Source organism: Callorhinchus milii, unplaced genomic scaffold (assembly GCF_018977255.1).
Source record: "Callorhinchus milii isolate IMCB2004 unplaced genomic scaffold, IMCB_Cmil_1.0 Scaffold16, whole genome shotgun sequence".
Lineage (NCBI taxonomy): Eukaryota > Metazoa > Chordata > Chondrichthyes > Chimaeriformes > Callorhinchidae > Callorhinchus > Callorhinchus milii.
Window position 1 is genome coordinate 4,397,302 of NW_024704757.1, and position 21,465 is coordinate 4,418,766.

The 21,465-nt window shown below is 43.1% G+C and overlaps 1 protein-coding gene across 1 annotated transcript; it reads left to right on the plus strand.

The window, feature by feature from the left end:
• The first annotated feature begins 8,651 nt into the window (after positions 1 to 8,651).
• On the plus strand, positions 8,652 to 21,419 carry LOC103172641 (cytochrome P450 3A8-like). Its single transcript, XM_042341266.1, has 9 exons — positions 8,652 to 8,812; positions 10,701 to 10,794; positions 11,850 to 11,902; positions 12,540 to 12,639; positions 13,428 to 13,541; positions 16,705 to 16,793; positions 18,040 to 18,188; positions 19,352 to 19,476; positions 21,228 to 21,419. The coding sequence occupies exons 1-9, from the start codon at positions 8,715 to 8,717 to the stop codon at positions 21,384 to 21,386; spliced, it is 981 nt and encodes a 326-aa protein (XP_042197200.1). The 5' UTR covers positions 8,652 to 8,714; the 3' UTR covers positions 21,387 to 21,419.
• Positions 21,420 to 21,465: the final 46 nt, after the last annotated feature.

A 21,465-nucleotide genomic window follows, 5' to 3' on the forward strand; every position in this document is an offset into this window, starting at 1 on the left:
TTAAAGTTTCTCCTCAGCACCATTTAAGATCTGGAAGGAGAAGGAAAAAATGTTTTCCTTGTGCGAAAGGTCGAGAAGCATGCTGACATTAAACACTGGATACACACATATGCTGAAAGGAGTCTGCGGCTGCTCAGTAAACCCGCTGGACATCCTAAGGCGCTGAACATCAGGGATTAGGGTGTTGGGATCAGGGAGGGTGGAGGGCAGAGAGGGTAGGAGTGTGGCTGAAGGCACGACCGAAGAGGAGGGTCTTGAGGCATGACTTGAATAATAATAATAATAATTTGACTTAAGAAGGCAAGGGATGGAGCAAGAGAAAAGGGAATGTGGGATGGAGTTCCAGAGTGTGGGGGCAGAGGCTAAAGGCCCGACCGCCGATGGTGGGGCAGGTCGGGTGGGGGACATGGAGCAGGCCGTTGCCTGCTGAGCGGAGGGAGTGGGCAGGTTGATAAGGAGTTAGCAGATCAGAGAGGTAGGACGGGTAAAGGCCCTGGAGGGCCTTGAAACCTTGGGCGAGTTTCCTTACTCCACACAGAGCCTAATAATAATCCTCCAAAACCAAAAACAATAATAAATTGGTCATTTTCAATCTACGACTGTTTGTGGGACATTGCTGTGTGCAATTGGCTGCCGCGTTCGCCCACAAATATACAGTCAATTCACTTTACAGTATATTCTGTGAAGCGCTTTGGGACATCCCCCCGACGCGAAAAGCGCTGTATCAAATGCAAGGATTATTAGACTCTTAAACACGGTGTTGAGTTTCTACATGTCAGACACCCGGCTGACCAAACCAAAATATCTGTCCCACAATCAAAAATGAGACGAGTAGCCAAGTACAGTTGAATCTGTGGGGTGAATTTGGATGAGGACGCATTACCCTTGCATTTACATACGGAAGGAAAAAAAGGAAACAAGAGAAAAAAACACCTATGTGGGGTGGGGAAATGGCAGACTTAGAGATGAGGAAGTTTATCTGCCGGAGGAGAATATGTGCACATGAGTGAAGTGACTGAGACCCACATCGGCATATTCTCGCTCTCACAGATTGATTTTCTGCAGCTCTCACTGATGCTGAGATTTCAGCACAAGCTCTCATATTTATCTTTGCTGGATACAAAACTACTAGCAATACACTGTCACACATTTCATATTACCTGGCAACAAACCCAAGGATTCGACCTGCCGGCAAACTAACCCAGGTCTCTCGCTTGCAAGGCGAGTGCTCTAACCACTGAGCTGTAGGACTCCACATATGAAGACACTTTCACCACAAACTGTGGTCACTGAGTGTCATGGGCAAGACACCAACATGGATTCAGAATTGGTTGAAGGGAAGGAAGCAGAGGTTATTGTTAGGGTATTTAGTGGGTGGCACCAAGTTGTAGATGACACCAAGTCTCATGAAATACTGCCCCCTCCAGTGCATTCTTATAGGCTGCATGTTTGATTCCTGTGCTGCGTATTTAAGATATTGCAAGAAATCAGTGCATTGCATTAAACGTGTGTATCAATCACATTACATAATAGAATTATTCTAGTATATGTCACGTTACAATATATTACGTCAGTAAGGATTTTGCAGTGTCATGTTAACCAATTTGCTCTCACAGTCACAATACATGAAATCACTTTGATATATAACCTTGAGATTTTTGAAAACATTTGTACAAAGTGTACACCCACTGCTAACACCATATAATCTGAAGGCTACATCCAGATTTATATTTTTCCCGTTCAGCTGAAGCCTTGGTTTTAAAGGGCATTTTCATCTCCGGGCAGGATCAGTTCCTTGGATCAACCTTTTCTGATGGGGAGGTGGTATGGTGAGATGAGATGGAAGAGATCAAATGGGTGAAAGGGTCTCCTTCACCTGAACCAACTGGAGAAAGTCTGCTTTGCTGACGTTATGTTAGCTGTCAATATAAACCTTTTTAAAAAAATACTTTTTGTTAGTGAATTCTTTGGTAATCAACTTAAGAATTGAAATAGTTGTGCGTTCCATCTGCACCAATTTGCCCACTCACTTAATCTATCTAAGTCGCTTTGTATCTTCCTGCTCCCATCTACACAATTTACCACGCCTCCTAACTGCGTCATCTGCAAATAAAACTCTCTATTCCTTCATCCAAATCATTGATACACATATGGTGAAAAGCTGAGGCCCCGGTACGGACTCCTGGGAACACGGTTTGTCACATCCTGTCAATCAGGGAACTTTCCCCATCAATCGGGTTTCCCTGCTGCCCACAGCACAGAAACAGCTTGATCAAAGTGACAAATGACATTTTGTCCACCTGTCTTGCAGTCTTGTCCCCCTCCTTGACCTCTCTGCTGCCTTTGATACCATTGATCACTCTATCCCCCTCCACCGACTCTCCTCTCATCTCAACCTTCAGGGTTCTATCCTTGAGTGGTTCACATCCTACCTATCTCACTTTGTCTCCACAAACGGCTTCTCCTCCAGCCCTTGCACCGTCTCGTGCGGTGTTCCTCTGGGCTCTGTCCTTGGACCCCTCCTTTTCAACGTGTACATGCTCCCTCTTGGTGACATCATCTGCAGACATTGGATCAATTTCCACATATATGCGGATGGCACCCAACTCGAGCCGGGTTCCCTGGAACCTGTAATACGCGTCTTTGAACAAAAAGGGTAAATTAATTTACCCTTATAAAATGTAAATATTTACAAAAGAAGTAACTTGCTTTCAGTGACTACCAGGCACTAGACAGATTGGAGTTGGAAAGAGAATCAGTTGGATGGGATTACAGATCACTCCACAGGAATCATCAAAGGTACACACGGGTCATGGGTTTTGAGCAATTAAACGATTTATGACTTTCATCGGAGCCAGGAATATATCCAAACTGGGATATCATCCAAGTGTGAAAAGCCTTGTGATAACAGAAAGAGGTGAGGATTAGTTCCTTAATAATAATTATCCTTTCATTTGATATAGCGCTTCATCGCATTGTTGAAACATCTCAAATTGCTTCACTTTAAAGTAAATTGACTATATATTTTGTGGGCGAAAACCTTTCCCCTTTACATCGGATAGGATCCGAGGGCCTGAACTTGAGTACTTCTGGAGTTTATAATAATCCTAGCATTTGATATAGTCTCCTCAATGTCTCAAAGCGCTTCACAGAATAGACTGTAAAGTGAATTGTCTGTATATTTGTGAGCGAAATGCGGCAGCCAATTGCGCACAGCAGTGTCCCACAAACAGTTGTTTCAGCTGTTTTAGCTGGATAAACTGCAGCAGTACCCCAAAACATACTCCAGAGTCCCAAAGCCTATCACCCCACATCTGCCGACATCTCATTCCTGCACATTAACTCCGCCAATCAAATCCATGGTCACCCCCTCGACCTAGTGATTTCCTGGGGCATCACCATCTTTGACATCACCATCAGTGATAAAGCCATCTCGCACCATTATTTCATCTTCCTTGACTCTTCCATCCCACTCTCCGCCACCCAACCCACCTCTGTCTCCGACCGCAATGGAAAATATAGGATTGTTGCCTGGATTTATACAATGCAGATAGGGAAAATCACACAATTCCATTTAAAATGACCTTAAAGTCATAAGCACCGATTATTGTTTTTATTGCTAACTTTCTTTACGACATTAAGGTTAAGCAGCATAAATTCCTGAGTTTGCACTGTGCATATGGTACTGAATAATCAATAACTGAACAGATTTTCTTTTAGTACATCTTGTTTCACAAAAATCTCATAATTTCGATCCCATCAAGTTAAATGTCCCAGCTCCATACTTCAATCAGGATCACTTTTCTATATCCCCCGAAATTTGTTAGCACTCAAATCATGTGAGAGAAAGGAAATTCCATACAATTGATATTTAGTGGCACACAATATATAGTTTCCGAAGTCATCTTACTGCCCGGAGAGCGAATGTTACTGTAGTTAGGATACTGAATAAAAGTGTGACACTGGCGCCATCTTTTGACGAAAATTCAGTCACAACCACTCAAAAATCTGTCTGTCACCCAACATGCAGCCAAATTGAGTTTCACTCAAATCTGCCTCCAGTAGTCATTCCAATACACCAATAATCATTGTGTTTTATTCAGTTTTTTTAAAGATATATACTTTCCATCATGAACTTCATTGAGCTCATGTCAGTGAAATTTACTAACCAATTCAGGGGCGCGTGCGTTATAAACTAATACAAAATTCAAAAAAAATTTTCTTTGCTGTGTTACTTACCTCAAGTGGAAACAGATTGATGTGACAGAACAATGTGTGGAACCAAAACAAGTTGAAAAACGTTTCAATTATAGCAGAGAGCTCAGCAGTGTAAGGAGGTGGAACAGAGTGAAAATTCTGGTAGGGAATTTGGTGAGAGTGGGAATTGTTCAGCAAAAGAGATACCAGAGAGCAAGCGAGAACTTTTCATTCAGCAGAAGAGTGGGAAATCTTTCTTGAAGGAGAGGTAACCTTATATGTTAGCAGACAAACCAGTCAATTAGCAGTTAATCATAGGCCAGGCGTTGGGGATTAATACATGTTCTGGCCAGTGGAAACTGTGATTTTGTTTGAGTCTTATGTAAAGGGGAAGACTTGCCAGAGCGTCACTTAAGCAGAGAGCCCAACAGTGTGAAGAGGGAACAGAGTGAGGTGGAAGCGAGTGAGAATTCTGTTAGGGAATTAGGTGCAGAGGAGGTGCAGGTGATTACTTTTTTTCCTCATATGTATTCCTGGGGATGTAGGTATAGATACTTCACACCTAATTTACTAATGTTAAGTATTAAGTAGTGTAAGCAAGGGACACAAGGTGCTAAATTACTTGTTTACCTATTTATCCTAAAATTGTTACGGGTAAAATAGATGAAGGAGAAAATAAATAAAAGGTGAAGGATAGAACATTGTAAATTTAAAAAAAATATTATCTGCTCTTGAGCCGAGCGAGGACGTACTTGAGTGAGGATAGAACAGAGTGGGAAATCTGTGCAGGAATTTGGTGAGAGTGGGAATTCATTAGAATAGATTAGAATATACAGCACTGAAACACGCCATTTGGCCCAACTGGTCTATGCTGTGTTTATGCTCCACATAAGCCTCCTCCTGTCCCTCCTCAACTGAGCATAACCTTCTATTCCTTTCTCTGTCATGTACATGTTTAGCTTCCCCTTAAATACATCTATGCTATTTGCCTCAACAACTACTTGTGGCAGCATGTTCCACATTCCCACTACTCTCTGTGTGAAGAAACTTCCCTACTTGATCTATTTGTGACTATTTCATATTGATGGCCTCTGGTTTTGGTCTCCCCCAAAAGTTTTAAAATCTAAGGCATCGACACCTTTTTTTGTTACGATTTACAGGGAAGGGATGAGATTCTTTAAAGGAAGAGGGATTTGCAGAGAATGAGATCAAAGAAATAAAATCATTTTTAAAACGGGAAAAACTGGCGCGTGAATCAACAACAAAAAGAGAAACACACCACCTATTCAAAATTGTTTTAATTGAGAGAAATTATGCAAATAATAAATAAATTGCGTCATACAAAACAGCAGCAGCCATAGTAGCAAGTCTAACAGACATGACACACAGAGGATAAGTGTACTGCGTTACTAAGGAACAATACCAGGAATACAACCAACTAACAAACTTACGGAATTATGGATTTCAAGTGCTAAATGGACCTTGAAGTTGGTTGAACTTCATGTAGCAGGTTGGCCCCACTTGGGAATTTTTCAAAGTTGTCTTCAGTGCAAAATCCAATCTAACAATTTGTTTGAAGAGAGATACATCCAGGGGTGATTCCAAGACCAGATCCTGCTGTTAATAAGGAACTTGTAGTAACGTCACATGCAGTTAAGACAGAATAATGGCTCATTTGAGACATGTTTCTCTTAGAACAATTTTTAACTGACGTCACCGCACAATTGTTACCGAGTTGACAGACGTTGGGAACTTTCCTCGCCGTCTGCTCTTGTACAATGATGGTGGAGGGCAGTTCTCCTTGAGATGGAATTCCCTAGTGTCATGCCCTTTTATTTTGACGTGTTAGGATTGTTGAAACTAGTGGTTTATTGGGGGTAGGTGGCGGCTTTGTTGTAGTGGAGTCACTGAGAGGGAAGGTCAAAAATTTTGTCCAAAAATAAGTGTGATTATAGAATAATCTTTATACTGTGGTCCATCGACGTGGTATCGTCAGAAATCCACTGAATGCTTACAATGCTCTCATTAAATCTGTGTAATATTACCTGTGAGATGTACAGTTGGTGGATAGGCTTTGAGTGGTCACTTAAGGAACAAGCGCAATGGGCTGAACAGGCGTTTCTTCTTCCTGACTTCACGATGTTCTAATAAAATCAAAATGAAGTTGATGATATGAACCCCAACAGTGTGAAGTGCTGCACTACTTTTGTAGCCACCTTCCGAATGGATCGTAGCTGTCATTTATAATTTATTCATAATATAATAATGAATATGGGAAATGAACAATTATGGGTTTTACAGAGCTTAAGATCATTTATATGAGGACATCACTGCTTCTCTGGTTGCCAACACACTTGGCCATCAGTACCCAAAAGAATTTCAGCTGTTCACATGTATGACATGTTGTGTGAACCTGATCATGCTTTAATTTGTCAGTCTGTTTTCATGTACAATTAGATCCCGTTTCAAGTCTTTGCTGAAGGCTAAATATGTTTAGAAGAAATAGTTGTATCTTTGCCCAAACTGTTCTTCTTTGAACATTGAACATAGGACCTTCTGGTCTTGTACAGCTTTGTACTATGCCCTTACTCACTCGATCATTAGCGGAGCTCATTAATTCTGTCATATTTTGAGTTACAACACTGAATTCAAACCAACCTTTGTCACTGAATAGAAATAACACATCTTAAAGTTATGTACCTAAGTATATACACAGGAAACACTACTTCAGTGAGCGAGTGGTAAAGATATGGCTCCCTGGGGAAGACAGTGGAAGCAGAAAGAACAAATTAGACAGGTTCCTGCTAGAAAATAACATCACGAACTACAATATATAGTTTGGGACATTTCAAACGACTGCCAGGATGGTCGAAAGTGAACTAGATGGACCTTGAACCTTTCACCTTGCCATTTCTTATTTTGTGTTATGTTCTTATTAAGCACGATAAGGGAACTATATAATACGGTAGATATTAAACCAGATATTAACACACATTATGTAGAGCCTAAAGAGTGAACTTTTTCCACAACCTAATCGATATTGTTGTCACACGGATTCCATGTCGACAGGTAGCATCTTAATAGGTAGTCACCTTACAAGCCAGCAAAGAAAGGACTTTGAAACTAGCATTACTTGGTAGAGGCACAGACAACATTGTTTTAGGTGCCGATGTAGATTTGATGCCCTATTTGTACTACTTGGGGTAATCTCAAATCACTTTCAGCAGCAAACTGATTCACAGCCGGACACACAGCATTAATAGCTTCTGCTTGCCTTGGGGACTCGAAAATTTTACGAATGTGCACGTGAAGGGATTCACTAAATTGCAGGTTATTTAAAATTGCTCAGCACCAATGCTTTCATTGAAAAGCTTAAGAACATTTAAGGGGCCATTTTAGAGTGCAGACCAAATTGACCTAGAGTTTTCGTATTTATACTGCAGTCACTGCAATCGCTTCCTCGTGAAGCCAACTTCTGGTTTGGGCAGGTGTTCCTCAGCACAATTTACTTCTAACCACAAACCCAATTTAGGTTGTAGTTTGAGTGTCAATTACACATTACACGTGTGTTGAATCTATTTGAAAAATGACATATAAATACAGCATCATATTTCACAGTGATACATCCTATAACATGTCACAAGACATGGATAGTTACGGCATTCTCAAAATATTGGAGAAATTTTTTAAACTCAAGTTATCCTTTCTCTGATGTACCTTATCTTCCAGGTGAAAGGGAAAAGGGAAAAAGTTAATATGGAGGCAAATGTTTAGGAAAACTAGGAATTACTGTCAAAGTAATTTCAATTTCAAAGAAAATCAAGAAGTGCTGGGTAGAGTTCCCTTCACTGACAGTACGACAGTGGCAATTAAACATCTTCCAAACTCTTCACATGGTCTGTAAGTTTCACTGACATTAGTTCAGTGAAGTTCATGATGGAAAGTAGATACAAGAAAAGCAGAATAAAGGACAAGCTGGATTGTTGAGTGGTTGTGACTCAATTTTATCAAAAGATGGCGCCAGTGTCACACTTCTATTCAGTATCCTAACTACAGGAATAATAATAATAATAATAATAATAATAATAATAATAATAATAATAATAATAATAATCCCAGCAAACACTGAAGTCGCTGGGAACACTCAGAAGGTCAGGCAGTATTATTATTATTATTTATTATTATTTTATTTTTCTGATTTCTATGAGCCTACAGCTTGGACTATCAAATCCTCCCCCATTTCTCTCTTGCCTCACCTGAAGGCAATCAATGACTCACTGAGCTAAGGTTCTCTGCCTTTTAAGATCAGTACTGATTTTTACAGATAAAATTGTGTAAAGGTTGTGCAGATCACACGCAATGTTTTTCTGCACTCTCCCTTTACCATAGAAGGAAAGTAAATTTGGGGTTAATCAGCGATAATCCAGCCAAGCCTGTCACGTGACAGACACTTTAAATGACAGGAGTAGCTGGAATTTCCCAACAATTAGTTGCTGAGTGAGATAGATCTCTTCAACATGTCTTGTTTTTTCCCTGAGAGTTTATGGACGATCAGAACATCACTGTCCAATCAAACCTGGCTTCTCCTGTTCACTTTCCTTTTCCTTCTTGGTTGGTAAGTGTCCGAAATTGTCCTGTTGTGTGTGTGTGTGTGTGTGCGCCATTGTTGTTTAATCAATCCATCCAAATATTTATTTAAGTATAGATCGTGGACTGAGAATCGTCTGGCTGGTGGGTTAATGAATAGTGAGTTTGCAAAAACTTCCCAAATAATTTTTGTTATCTTAAGAGCGTTTGCGAGATATTTTTAAGGCCTAAGTTAGAAAAGTGTCTGTGACTCCCTCCCTGTTCCACTCTCCGCATAACTAGCTGGTGGGTTGGAAAGTTAGTTGTGTTGTGCAATTCAGGGATCCCAGGACTTCCAGCAGAGATCAGGAATGGCATATTTTTATATATAAAATTGTGAAGAAAGTCACCACCAGCCCCAAGGAATTCCACAGCATTAATTTCAGTATTCTCAGTAATGGTTACTGTTCTCGTCTCGCAAGTGAGAGGAACTGGGTTTGATTCCCAGGCAGGTTAAAACCTTAGGCAAGTGTCCTTACTCCACACGCCTCTGTTTACCGAGCAGTAAGTAGGAACCCAGTTGTTAGTTGATTGGCAGATCGCTTTCCAGGAAGATTAATCCCTTAAAAAAATGGGGTCCCTCAATCCACGACTGTTTGTGAGACACTGCTTTCCACAATTGGATGCAGCATTTCTCCCTCAAAATATACAGACAATTCACCTTACAGTATATTCTGTGAAGCGCTTTGAGACGTCTGAACGACGTGATAAGGGGCTATATCAAATGCAAGGATTATTGTTATGATCACTTCAGCTGTGGTGTTACTGACTTCCCACTGAAACACAATGAGTCTTGAATACTCGATAAAGATGAAATGAACAAGAATAAACCTGCGACTTTGATTGAGTTATATTACAGTCCTTTCTTTTGCAGGATCTAATAACTTCCCTGAACCAATAATGTTGGGACTGCTTTGTTTGCTTGTCTCCAGGGGACTGAGAGCATTGTGTTTGCTCAGTCCTGTTTATTTGTTTCCCTTTCCTTCTCCCACCCCAACCCGCAAGTAAACTGGAATGACTGTTCCACAACTTAATAAATTAGTGCAACAAGTTCAATGGGCTGAATGGCTTCCTTCTGTTCATGTTTTCCAATGTTATATATAATAATAATCCTTGCATTTGATATAGTGCCTCATCACGTCTTCGACACAGCTGAAAGCTATTCACAGGATACACTATAAAGTGAATTGATTGCATATTTTGTGGGCTAAAATGTTCCTAATCGTCCGCAACCAAGGCAAAACAGGGAAGTCACTGAAAATGGCAAACAAGTTGCCATGATCGGAGAATCAATGTACCACATGATATGTTTACAGTGGGTCAAAGTCCTTTTCTTGTTCCACGATAACACACGAGTTAGAAATATATCAAATACAGTTCATTTTATACAATATAAAGACTGAAGCTACAGTATCTCACAAGATGACACTGGATGGAGAAGAGGCTTCTGCTCATCTGATATCATTCCTCCAGAACACCCCCCCTACCATTCAAATTGTCCAGACTGAAGTGGACAGATATTTGTTAGGTAAGGGGAGCAAGGGACATGGGGCAAGGGCGGGTAATTGGAGTTAAGGTGCAGATCACACATGATCTTATAGAATGGCAGAACAGGCTCGAGGGGCTGAATAGCCTACTGCTGTTCCTATGTTCCTTGTCCCCATCACTGTGTCAAGCTCCCTTTTACATGAGTCCCAGGGTCTTGGCCTCCACCACCTTTCTTGGCAACACTGATTACCCTCTGAGTAAAGAAAAACTTCCTGATGTTTGTCCTGAAATTGCCCTTTACTAATCTAAACCTATGTTCTTTTGTTCTGCTGTCATGATACATCCTGAAATATTGATGTAGGTTTACTGATTAAATTCCAACTTTGCAGGTACAGCATCTTGCCCTACAGATTCTTCAAACGCCTTGGAATCCCAGGGCCCACGCCACTGCCATTCATTGGAACATTCTTAGGATACAGAAAGGTAGGACGCTCCAGTCCTTGGAATATTCTGACAGGAATAGTTCTTCGTGTTTGAGTTATACTTTTTAGGATGTCCTTTCCCCTCTCTCTACTCAGCCGGCTCCACGTCACCCCACCATCAGCGGTCAGGCCTTCAACCTCTCTGCCCCCACCCCATCCCACAGTCCCTTTGCATTGCTCCCTGCCTTGCCTCCTTCGAGGCACGTCTCAGTCCTTCTTCGACCATGGGTTTGATCACCCTCCTACCCCTGCCTTCCACCCCTCATGATCCCAACCCCCTGCTCAGGTCCTATTCCTGACAGAGCAGCGCCTTGGGAAGGGGAAGTGTCATGGGAATATTTTTGTTCTGGCAATCTCCTATCGTTGATGATCTATATTTAAAAAAATGCTTTAATTAAGCCGAAAATATGAGGTTATTGCTGTACCCGTTGCAGCTACGCTTGCAACCAAAGGATCCAATGTGGAATTTACACTTCAGTGATACCACTCACAAACCATTTAACATGTCATAAACGCCGTGTGTTAATGAAAAGTGCCATGCATGTATGATGAGCTTGTTTAGGTCATAGTTCATCAATGATAGGAGATTCCCCCCAAAAAAATATGCCCACGACACTCCCCCTGGCAAGACCTTTCCAAGGAGGTATAAATCATGTCTCAACGTCAATCGGTTAATGCGTTATTGGCAGACAAACAAATATGCGGTGTGTGAACTGTGCGGGGATCTCTCTCTCTCTCTTGGCTCTTATGTTTTCAGGGGGGATCTCCTACCATCATATGAAGTATAACAATCTAATATGATGATGTAAAGTATAATAGTTTAACATAAAGTAAACAAGCTCATTTGCACATGTATGGCAGTTTTGCTTAAGGTGTACACACCGTGTTTATGGCATGTTAAATGGTTCATGATTTGGTATCACTGAAATCTATATCGGATCCTTTGCCGCAAGCTCAGCTGCAACAGGTACAGATAGGTATTGTATTGTATGAGTGTGTCATATCATGCACACCATATAAATGTTTTTGCTAATGATTTGGTCTTTTGCTGGACAGGGTTTCTTTGGATTTGATATGGAATGTTACAAGAAGTATGGAAAGATCTGGGGGTGAGTACTTTTCAATCAAAAATAATGATGTAATGAAAAAATGAAAAAACATCAAGTGAGATAATTTGAAGATTATTAAATGTGTTTTTGTTTTCTTTGAATCAGCTGTGCCAAGTACTAACTGCAATATCTAAATGTAGCTTCTCTTTAAATTTATTTCTCTGTCCACAGCCTTTTAAGCCCTCCACGGCATTGCTCCTTCCTACTTCACTGACCTGCTAACACCATATTGACTGTCCACTCCCTCTCTGCCGCACCCTTTGAAATTCCATCCCACAGTCTGTCCGCCTCACTCCCTCCCTTGCCTCCTCCAAGACACGTCTCAAGCCCCTCCTCTTCGACCTCGACTTTGGTCTCCCTTCTAGCCTTACCCACCTTTAGATAAAATTAGTCATTCACTTCATAGCTGTTTGTGGGACATTGGCATTTGCATTGGCTGCCGCATTTGCCTACAAAATACACCAGTAACTATACTTTACAGAAAATCCCGTGAAGCACTTTAATATATCCTCCCATGAAACGTGAAAGGCACTGTATCAAATGCAAGGATTATTATTTTATTATTATTTATTCTTTCTATAATCCGTCTATTCACTATTCATTGTGTACTTGAGCTATGTTTTTCCCATTCCTTTAGCATTTATGATGGAAGGCAGCCTCTTCTCTCAGTTATGGATACCAACATGATCAAAACCATCTTGGTAAAAGAGTGTTATTCTTTCTTCACCAACAGACGGGTTAGTATCAAATTCCGGAAATTGATTTTTCAGTTTGTTTCTTTTTAACCAGTGTAAAGCAGGTTATTTTCACAGGATTTAGTTTCTTTGGCTGCGTGTAACAGTGAGGTAAGTAGAGTGGGAAGACTGTGGGTTAGTGCTCTAATATCTCCCACAGGCATGCCAGCGAAGCATGAAATGAAATATATATTTACAAAGGATTGTTCTCTATAAAGAAGGAATGAGTACAGGTTGAATAATAAGAAAATCTCATGTAATCAGTTGTGTCCAATCGCATTGTAAGTGACCCATGACAAATAGCCTTCATCGCTGTGCACTTCCTGATGTCACTTCCTTCAACAAGTGACATTAGCAATGTTTTTGGGATAATGTTCCTTTGATGAGTGACATTGGCAATGATTCGACAGTGCCTACGGTCACCTCCCCCCCACCTTGGCGTCATTTGCCCACAGCAGTGTCCCACACTCAGGGGATTGTTGGCTTGGAGCCAAGGAGAGACTGATTATCTTTTCAGATAGTGCCATGGAATCTTTAACGTCCACGTGAACAGGCAGAAATAAATAGTCAAGAGATTCAGTTCAATACTGGGCTCAGGGAGGGAGCAATGCAAAGAGACTGTGGGATGGACTTCCAAAGGGTGGGGTCAGAGAGGTTGGAAGCCTGACAGCCGATGGTGGGGCAGACCTGACAGACATGGAGCAGGCTAGAGCCTGCTGAGCGGAGGGAGCAGACAGGTCATTCAATTCAAAACTGTACCTGTTGAACGTTGTTCACTTCTTTTTTTGCAGGATATTGATCTGATTGGACCTTTGAAAGATGCCGTTTCAGTTGTTCATGATGAGAACTGGAAGAGAATCCGAAGTGTGCTTTCACCCACTTTCACTAGTGGGAGACTGAAAGAGGTAAAGTCTCCCCCCAATAGCATAACTGCTGTTGAACAAAAATAAATGTTTGTACTTCTGGTGTGTAAGATTACATACACAAATGAAGGGACATTCTCCTCAACTCCCAGCCTGTTCCGGCTCCCATTCCACCTCCATGAAACCATTTGGGACATTATTCTATGTGAAAGTTGCTGTCTGAAGGCTTTCCTCTTCGACTGTACTGACAGTCACCTCCTCCCTCCCCCCAGCTCGGCATCGGGCTCCATCACTGTTAAGCTGTCCGAAATGCTGCCCAGCGTGAAGGGCCGTCTATAAAGATGTTGTTGTGGTTGGTGTCTAAGTGCAAGTTGTTGTTGAGTTTTCGTGTTGCTTCATTTCACTTGTGAATCAGCCACCTCCGCTTGGTAAGGGCCAGGTGCCGTTTGCCGAATGCACTTGGCTCAAACCTGGCCTAACGGTCCACTGCCATATCTGGCTGGACCTCACCAAGAATTCCGCTCTCGCCTCAGTTAAATCATCCTTCTATTCCAGATTAATCCTGGAGGCGAAAGGCAATCCAGGCTCCTGTTCTCCACCACTAACCGACTCCTCCGCCCTCCCCGACACGCCTCGCAGATACTTTCATCCGATTCTCACTGCGAGAAAATGCTGGACTTCCTTGAGTCCAAAATCGAGGGAATCTGCACAGTTGCCACTGCCCTCCCAACTTCCAACCCCTCCCTACCCTCACCCCACACAATTACCCATTAGATAATTACCCATCTGATAATTACCCAGCCCTCCTTCCACACCTTTGAACCTGTCATCCCCTCCTCTGTCTTCAACATGGTAACCTCCATGAAGTCCACCACCTGCTCTCTCGACCCCATCCCCACCTCTCTCCTTAAATCCCAGCTCCACCTCTTTGCCCCACTTCTCGCCGACATCATTAACCTCTCCATGTCATCTGGCACTGTTCCTTCCCCTTTCAAAACAGTCACGATCACCCCTACCTTGAAAAAACCTTCTCTTGACCCATCATAGCTATCTCGCTACCAGCCCATCTCAAATCTCTCTTTCCTATCCAAGGTCCTCAAGAGCCGTTGCCTCCCAGCTTCGCTCTTTCCTCTTCTCTCACTCCCTCCATGAACCCCTCCAATCGGGTTTCCGTGCTGCCCATAGCACGGAAACTGCTCTGGACAAGGTCACAAACGACATCCTGACCATGTGTGACCAGGGCTCCCTCTGCCTCCTCATCCTCCTCGACCTCTCCGCCGCATTTGACACCGTGGACCACTCAATCCTCCTCCACCGCCTCTCCTTCCACCTCAACCTTCAAAGTTCTGTCCTTGAGTGGTTCAGGTCCTACCTGTCACACCGCCTCCACTTTGTCGCGGCAAACGGTTTCTCCTCTAGCCCCCGCACTGTCTCATGCGGTGTTCCTCAGGGCTCTGTCCTCAGTCCTCCTCGTCACTTTCTGCACGCTCCCCCTTGGTGACGTCATCCCAGACATGGGGTAAATTTCCACATGTATGTGGATGACGCCCAACTCTACCTCTCTGCCTCCACCCTGAACTCCAGGACTACTGAGGTCTTGACCAACTGCCTTTCCGACATCAAATCCTGGACGACGGACAACTTTCTCCAACTCAATGTCAGCAAGACCGAGGCCCTCCTGATTGGCTCGCGCCAGCAACTCCGCACCTCAGGCACTGGCAGTATCAGCCTCCACGGCTGCACACCCAACCTCACTAAGCCAGTGAGGAACCTGGGTGTCTTGTTTGACCCTGAACTGTCCTTTCTCCCCCACATGGCGCCATGACCGCCACAGGCTACCACCACCTCCGCAACATTGCCAGACTCCGCCATTGCCTCACCCCTCAGGCATCCAAAACCGTTACCCATGCATCTGTCACCTCAAGGCTTCATTATGGGAACTCCCTCCTCATCGGCCTTCCCAACTTTTCCCTTCACAGGCTGCAGATCATCCAAAACTCTGCAACTTGTGTACTCTCAAGCACCAGGCCCCGCGACCCCATCACTCCCACCCTCGCTCAACTCCACTGGCTCCCCATCCCCCAGAGGATCAAGTTCAAAATCCGCATCCTCACCTTTAAGGCCTTGCCCCCTCCTACCTCTCTGACCTGCTGACTCCCTACCAACCTGCCCATTTCCTCCGTTCATCAGCCTCTGGCCTGCTCCATGTCTCCCGCCCGATCCACCCTACCATTGTTGGCCGGGCTTTCAGCCTCTCTGCCCCCACACTCTGGAACTCCATCCCACGGTCCCTTCCCCACGCTTCCTCCATTGTATTATTCAAGACTGGTCTCAAGACCTTGCTCTTTGACCATGCCTTTGGTCTCCCTCCCACCCCTCTGCCTTCCCTCACCCCTACCCATCCCTCCTCCATGCTCGGGACCCAATATCTGACTGTTGAGCGCTTTGGGATGTCCTCCAGACATGCTCTATAAATGTAATTTTGTTGTTGTTGTTATTGTTGAACCAGAAATGTTAAATCGTTGAATGTGTTTACTGTGTGGAGTCCTGGTTGCATATTCCTTAGAGCACTCGCCTCACAAGCAAGAGGACCTGGGTTCGATTCCCGGGCAGGGCGAAACCTTAATTACGTTTCCTTACTCCGAACGCCTCTGTTTACCAAGCAGTAAATAGAAACCCGGTTGTTAGTCGATTGACAGATTACTCTTCCGGGAATAATAGTCCTTCCAAAACAAATAGTAATAATTTGGTAACTCAATCCACGATTGTTTGTGGGACACTGCTGTGTGCAATTGGCTGCCGGATTTTGCCCACAAAATACACAGTCAATGCTTTACAGTATATTCTGTGAAGTGGTTTGAGACATAATAAGGCTCTATATCAAATGCAAGACATTGGGCAAGTTTTCTTGCTCCACACACCTCTGTTTGCCTGCAGCGAGAAGCAAACCGGTTCTTAAGTCGGTTGGCTGATCGCTTTTCGGGGTAATATTCCCTTCAAATATATAAATAAATAAAAAATAAAAACATTTTGCCACTCAATCCACGTCTGTTTGTGGGACAGTGCTGTGCGCAATTGGCTGCTGTTTCACCCAAAAAGTATACAGTCAATTCACTTTACAGTATATTCTGTGAAGCACCTTGAGACATCTCGAGATAAGGCCCTATATCAAATGTAAAGGATTATTATTATTATTTTTCCCCAGATGCTTCCGATTGTCTGTCGCTATGCAGAAACTCTTGTGAAAAATGTGGAGAAGAAAGCAAAGATGAATGAGCCCATTGCTTTGAAGGAGTGAGTTATCTCTGTATCTGAGTGCTTCTTTTTTAAAAAAAATCTCCACCGCCACAGACTCTAACATTAGCAGTTGGGCCTTCAGTCTCCACACCCCCACCCTTTGGAACTCCATCACACAGTCCCTTCACCTCGCTCCCTCTCTTGCCGCCTTCAGAGCCCTTCTCAAAATCCTCCACTCCAACCGCCCCTTTGGTCACCCACTTACCCATAGCCTCCTGCCCTCCACTGTCCCTGAGCCCAAACCCCCAATTTGGGCCCTGACTGTCCAGCGCTTTGGGACTTCTTCCCGATGTAGAAGGCTCCATACAAATGTAATTTGTGTTGTTGTTTCATTCCAATTGACATCAATTTCTTATGAAGGGCTTCAAAACATTGTGTCACTTTACTGTGTCAAATGCCAAGATTATTATCAAATAGGTTAAAGAGCCTTTTCCATCCTGATTATTTCACCCACAAAATACACAGTAAATCCATTTTATAGTCCATCGTGAAGCTCAACGACGTGATAAGGCACTTTATCAAATGTAAAGCATTATTATTATTAACCCCTTGTGATCGTTTCATTATCATGTGAAGTCCTGTAGCGTATTGGTTCCAGCAGTCGATTCGCAAGCAAGAGGACCTGGGTTTGATTCCCGGGCAGGGCGAAACCTTAGTCAAGTTTCCTTACTCCACACGCCTCTGTTTACCAAGCAGTAAATAGGAACCCAGTTGTTAGTCGATTGGCGGATCGCTCTTCCGGGAATAATAATCCTTCCAAAAAATAATAATAATTTGGTATCTCAATCCACGTTTGTTTGTGGGACACTGCTGTGTGCAATTGGCTGCCGGGTTTTGCCCACAAAATACACAGTCAATGCTTTACAGTATATTCTGTGAAGCGGTTTGAGACATAATAAGGCGCTATCTCAAATGCAAGACATTGGGCAAGTTTTCTTGCTCCACACACCTCTGTTTGCCTCGCAGCGAGAAGCAAACCAGTTCTTAAGTCGGTTGGCTGATCGCTTTTCCGGGGTAATATTCCCCTCAAATATATAAATAAATAAAAAATAAAAACATTTTGCCACTCAATCCACGTCTGTTTGTGGGACAATGCTGTGCGAAATTGGCTGCCGGGTTTTGCCCACAAAATACACAGTCAATGCTTTGCAGTATATTCTGTGAAGCGGTTTGAGACATAATAATGCGCTATATCAAATGCAAGGACTATTATTATTAATAGAATTTCTTCTTCGTTTCCCAGCCTCTTTGGTCCATACAGCATGGATGTAGTCACCAGCACGTCTTTCAGTGTGGACATCGACTCACTCAACAACCCCAGTGATCCATTTGTCAGCAATATAAAGAAAATGTTAAAATTCAGCTTCTTCAACCCTGTGTTTCTTATCGTGAGTAAGTGATCGGTGAAGCTGCACTTTTAAAATGCGGCACATGTGTACGAGTTCGGCTGTTCAGTGATCCTGCCTGTTTGACCTTATTTTTTCTGATGAACAATTAAGATAATCTACAGTGGGGTGGTCCAACCGTCTTCCTGCTGGCCTCGTCCAGCCCAGGGCATGATTTTTATTCGGCCCACGAGCACAGACCACGAGCACTTTGTGTCTGGAAAGAGCCCAGGCTCGGTCTGACCCAGTGGGAAAAACAGTGGCACACGGCAGAGGTTAGCAGCAGAACTTGTTATTCACTTTCAAAGCAGTAACAGAAGAGAGACACAGAGATAGAGTCACCAAGAAAGAGATACAGAGAGAATCGGAGACACCGGAGAGAGACAGAGAGACATACAGACAGAGAGAGAGAATCAGAGACACACAGAGAGAGAGAGATACAGAGACAAAGAGATATGTAGACAAAGATTACATACACACAGAGAACGAGAGAGTGATACACAGACTGAGAGAGAGAAATACAGAGACACACTCAGAGAGAGAGCCATATACGGAGCAACAACTATTTATATAGCGCCCTTCGTGCCGGGCAGTGTCCAGAATATGGTCTCTCTCTGTCTGTGTGTATGTCTCTCGCTTTCCCTGTGTTTTTCACTTTACAGTATATTCTGTGAAGGGCTTTGAGACATCTCAAAGACGTGATAAGACGCTATATCAAATGCAAGTATTATTATCATAATTAGCCTCTCTTCTCAGAAAAGGGGGGGGGGGGGGGGTCGATGGGGGAAGCAAGAGGAAACAGTAAGGTGCTCTCTCCTGATATTTATCTGTTAACCCCTATTGGAATGTGTGGTGCGAATGTTGGCTGAGGGATGTGATCAGGCACAGGGTGTTTGTTACGCTCCTTCTCATGGTCAATTCCTGCCAATAGTCCTATCCAGGCCATTTGGTGCCCAAGGAACTGTACCGTAGGATAATTTGTGCTTTTAGGAAGTAGAAATATTGGAAATGTGTTCAGATCAGTATATAAATGTACACAACCCTAATTGTTTCTTTGTGTTCATTGAATATCTGTTCAAACCCACTGTTGAAAGTAATCATTTTGGGATAATTTCACACTGTATTAATATACATACATCTAATTTCCCGTGGTTTTATTTATATTTCTAGTAATATTTCCGTTCCTCATTCCGATCATGGAAAAGCTGAATATCAACTTCTTCCCCAATAAAGTCGCCGACTTTTTCCATAAAGCTGTGACACACATAAAGGAAAACAGGAAAACAACACGCAATGTAAGTTTTACATTAAGTTCAGTCACTGAGATCAATACCCATTCCTTATCCTCCTCTCCCTAGTGAGTGGATAAAAGGTGAGACATCCCAATATTTCAGCAATGGAAAGCAGCTTACACTTCAAAGTATAATAATAATAATCATTTGGTGTAACACCTATAAACTCTAGAACTCATAAAGTTTTTGCAAGGTGTAGTGACTTTGTATATGCAGCGAAATGCAGCGACCAATTTGCCCCACAGCCGTTCCCCCCAAACAGCAATGAAATCAACGAATAATTTTATCTTGGATAAAGACTAGTCAGAATTGAGTAACAATTTGATATAGTCCTTATAGGAGGGGGAGCAGCTTCAAGTGATCGTGAGGTTCAGAAAGGGTAGATCGGACTGTTGAAACAAACCAACATCTATGGAGAAAGGAAAGTGAGTCAATGTTTCGGGTCCACGACCCTCAGAACTGGGCATGTTGGGAAGGAGAGGCTTTTAAGGTCCAACAGAGAGGGGGGAGGCAGGGCAAGGAAGACAAAGGAGAAAATCAGGTAGAGGTCAGGGGATAATGGGTTAAAAATGCAAAATGAAAGGGGGGAATTGAAACAATACAGATAGACCAGAGAGAGAGAAGGTGTGGCTGGGACCCAGATGATGTGGTAATGGTCACAGAAGAGGGGGAGGGGCTGTGAGCTGTTATTGTCTGAAATTGTTGAACTCAATATTGAGGGCCCGAGGGCTGTAAGGTCCCGAGCAGATAGATGGGGTGCTGTTCCTCGAGCTTGTGCTGTGGTTCATTGGAACAGCGTAGGAAGACCGTGGATGGAGAGGTCAGAGTGTGAGTGGGAGGGAGAGTTGAAAATGGCAAGAAACCGGAAGCTCAGGGTTGTGCTTGCGGACAGCACGGAGGTGTTCAGCAAATCAGTCACCCAATCTGCGTTTGGTCTCCCAATGTACAGAATACACAATGTGGCAGTGAACGCAGTAAACTACATTTATACTCATAAATCACTGTCTCACGAGAAAACGGTTTGGGGCCCTCCCTGGACAGTGGTATTGGGGGAGGTGAAAGGGCAGGTAATGCATCTCCTGCGCTGGCATGGGGAAAGAGAGCAACTGTTGACGGTGATGGAGGAATGTCACGGAGGGAACGGTCCCTTCAGAAGCTGGGAGGGGAGGGAAAGATGTGTTTGGTGGTTGGAACACGCTGGAGACGTCTCGAAGACATGATATGGCGCTATATCAAATCCAAGGATTATTATTATTTATTGGTAATAAATAAGGCGAATGGAAGCAACTGTTTCTTAAACCTGGTCAATCTTGACCAATCATATCTGTGGCATTACACAGATTCCTGGGCAGGGGGAGTTTCCTTACTCCACAAGCCTCTGTTTACCTCACAGTAAGTAGGAACTCGATTGTGCGTCCATTGGGGGATCGCTTTTCCAGGGTAATAATCCCTTCAAAAAACAATAAATAATAATTTGGTCCCTAAACCCATGATTCTTTGTGGGTCACTGCTGTGCGCAATTGGCTGCTGCGTTTCGCCTGAAAAATTCATATTACAATATATTCTGTGAAGCGCTTTGAGACGTTTCAAAGACATGATATGGCACTATATCAAATGCAAGGATTATTATTGTTATTTATTGATAATAAATAAGGTGGATGGAAGCAACTGTTTCTTAAACCTGGTCAATCTTGACAAATCATATCTGTGGCATTACTCTGAAGTTCTCACATGGTGTCTGATTTACCTCTCAGGATCGCGTAGATTTCCTGCAACTGATGATAGATTCTCAAACGACTGAAAACAACAAAGAGATGCAGAATGGTGTCAATTCCTCATCGTCCAAAGGTAACAGCATTAAAAATGCTTCTCATCCTGTCAAAGTTTATTTTCTTCCTCCTGAGGAAACATAGAAAAATTCTTCCTTGTAAGAAATTTTTTGCTTTCTACCCACTTCTTTCCCTCACAGTATATTGAGCAATGTTTGGTCTG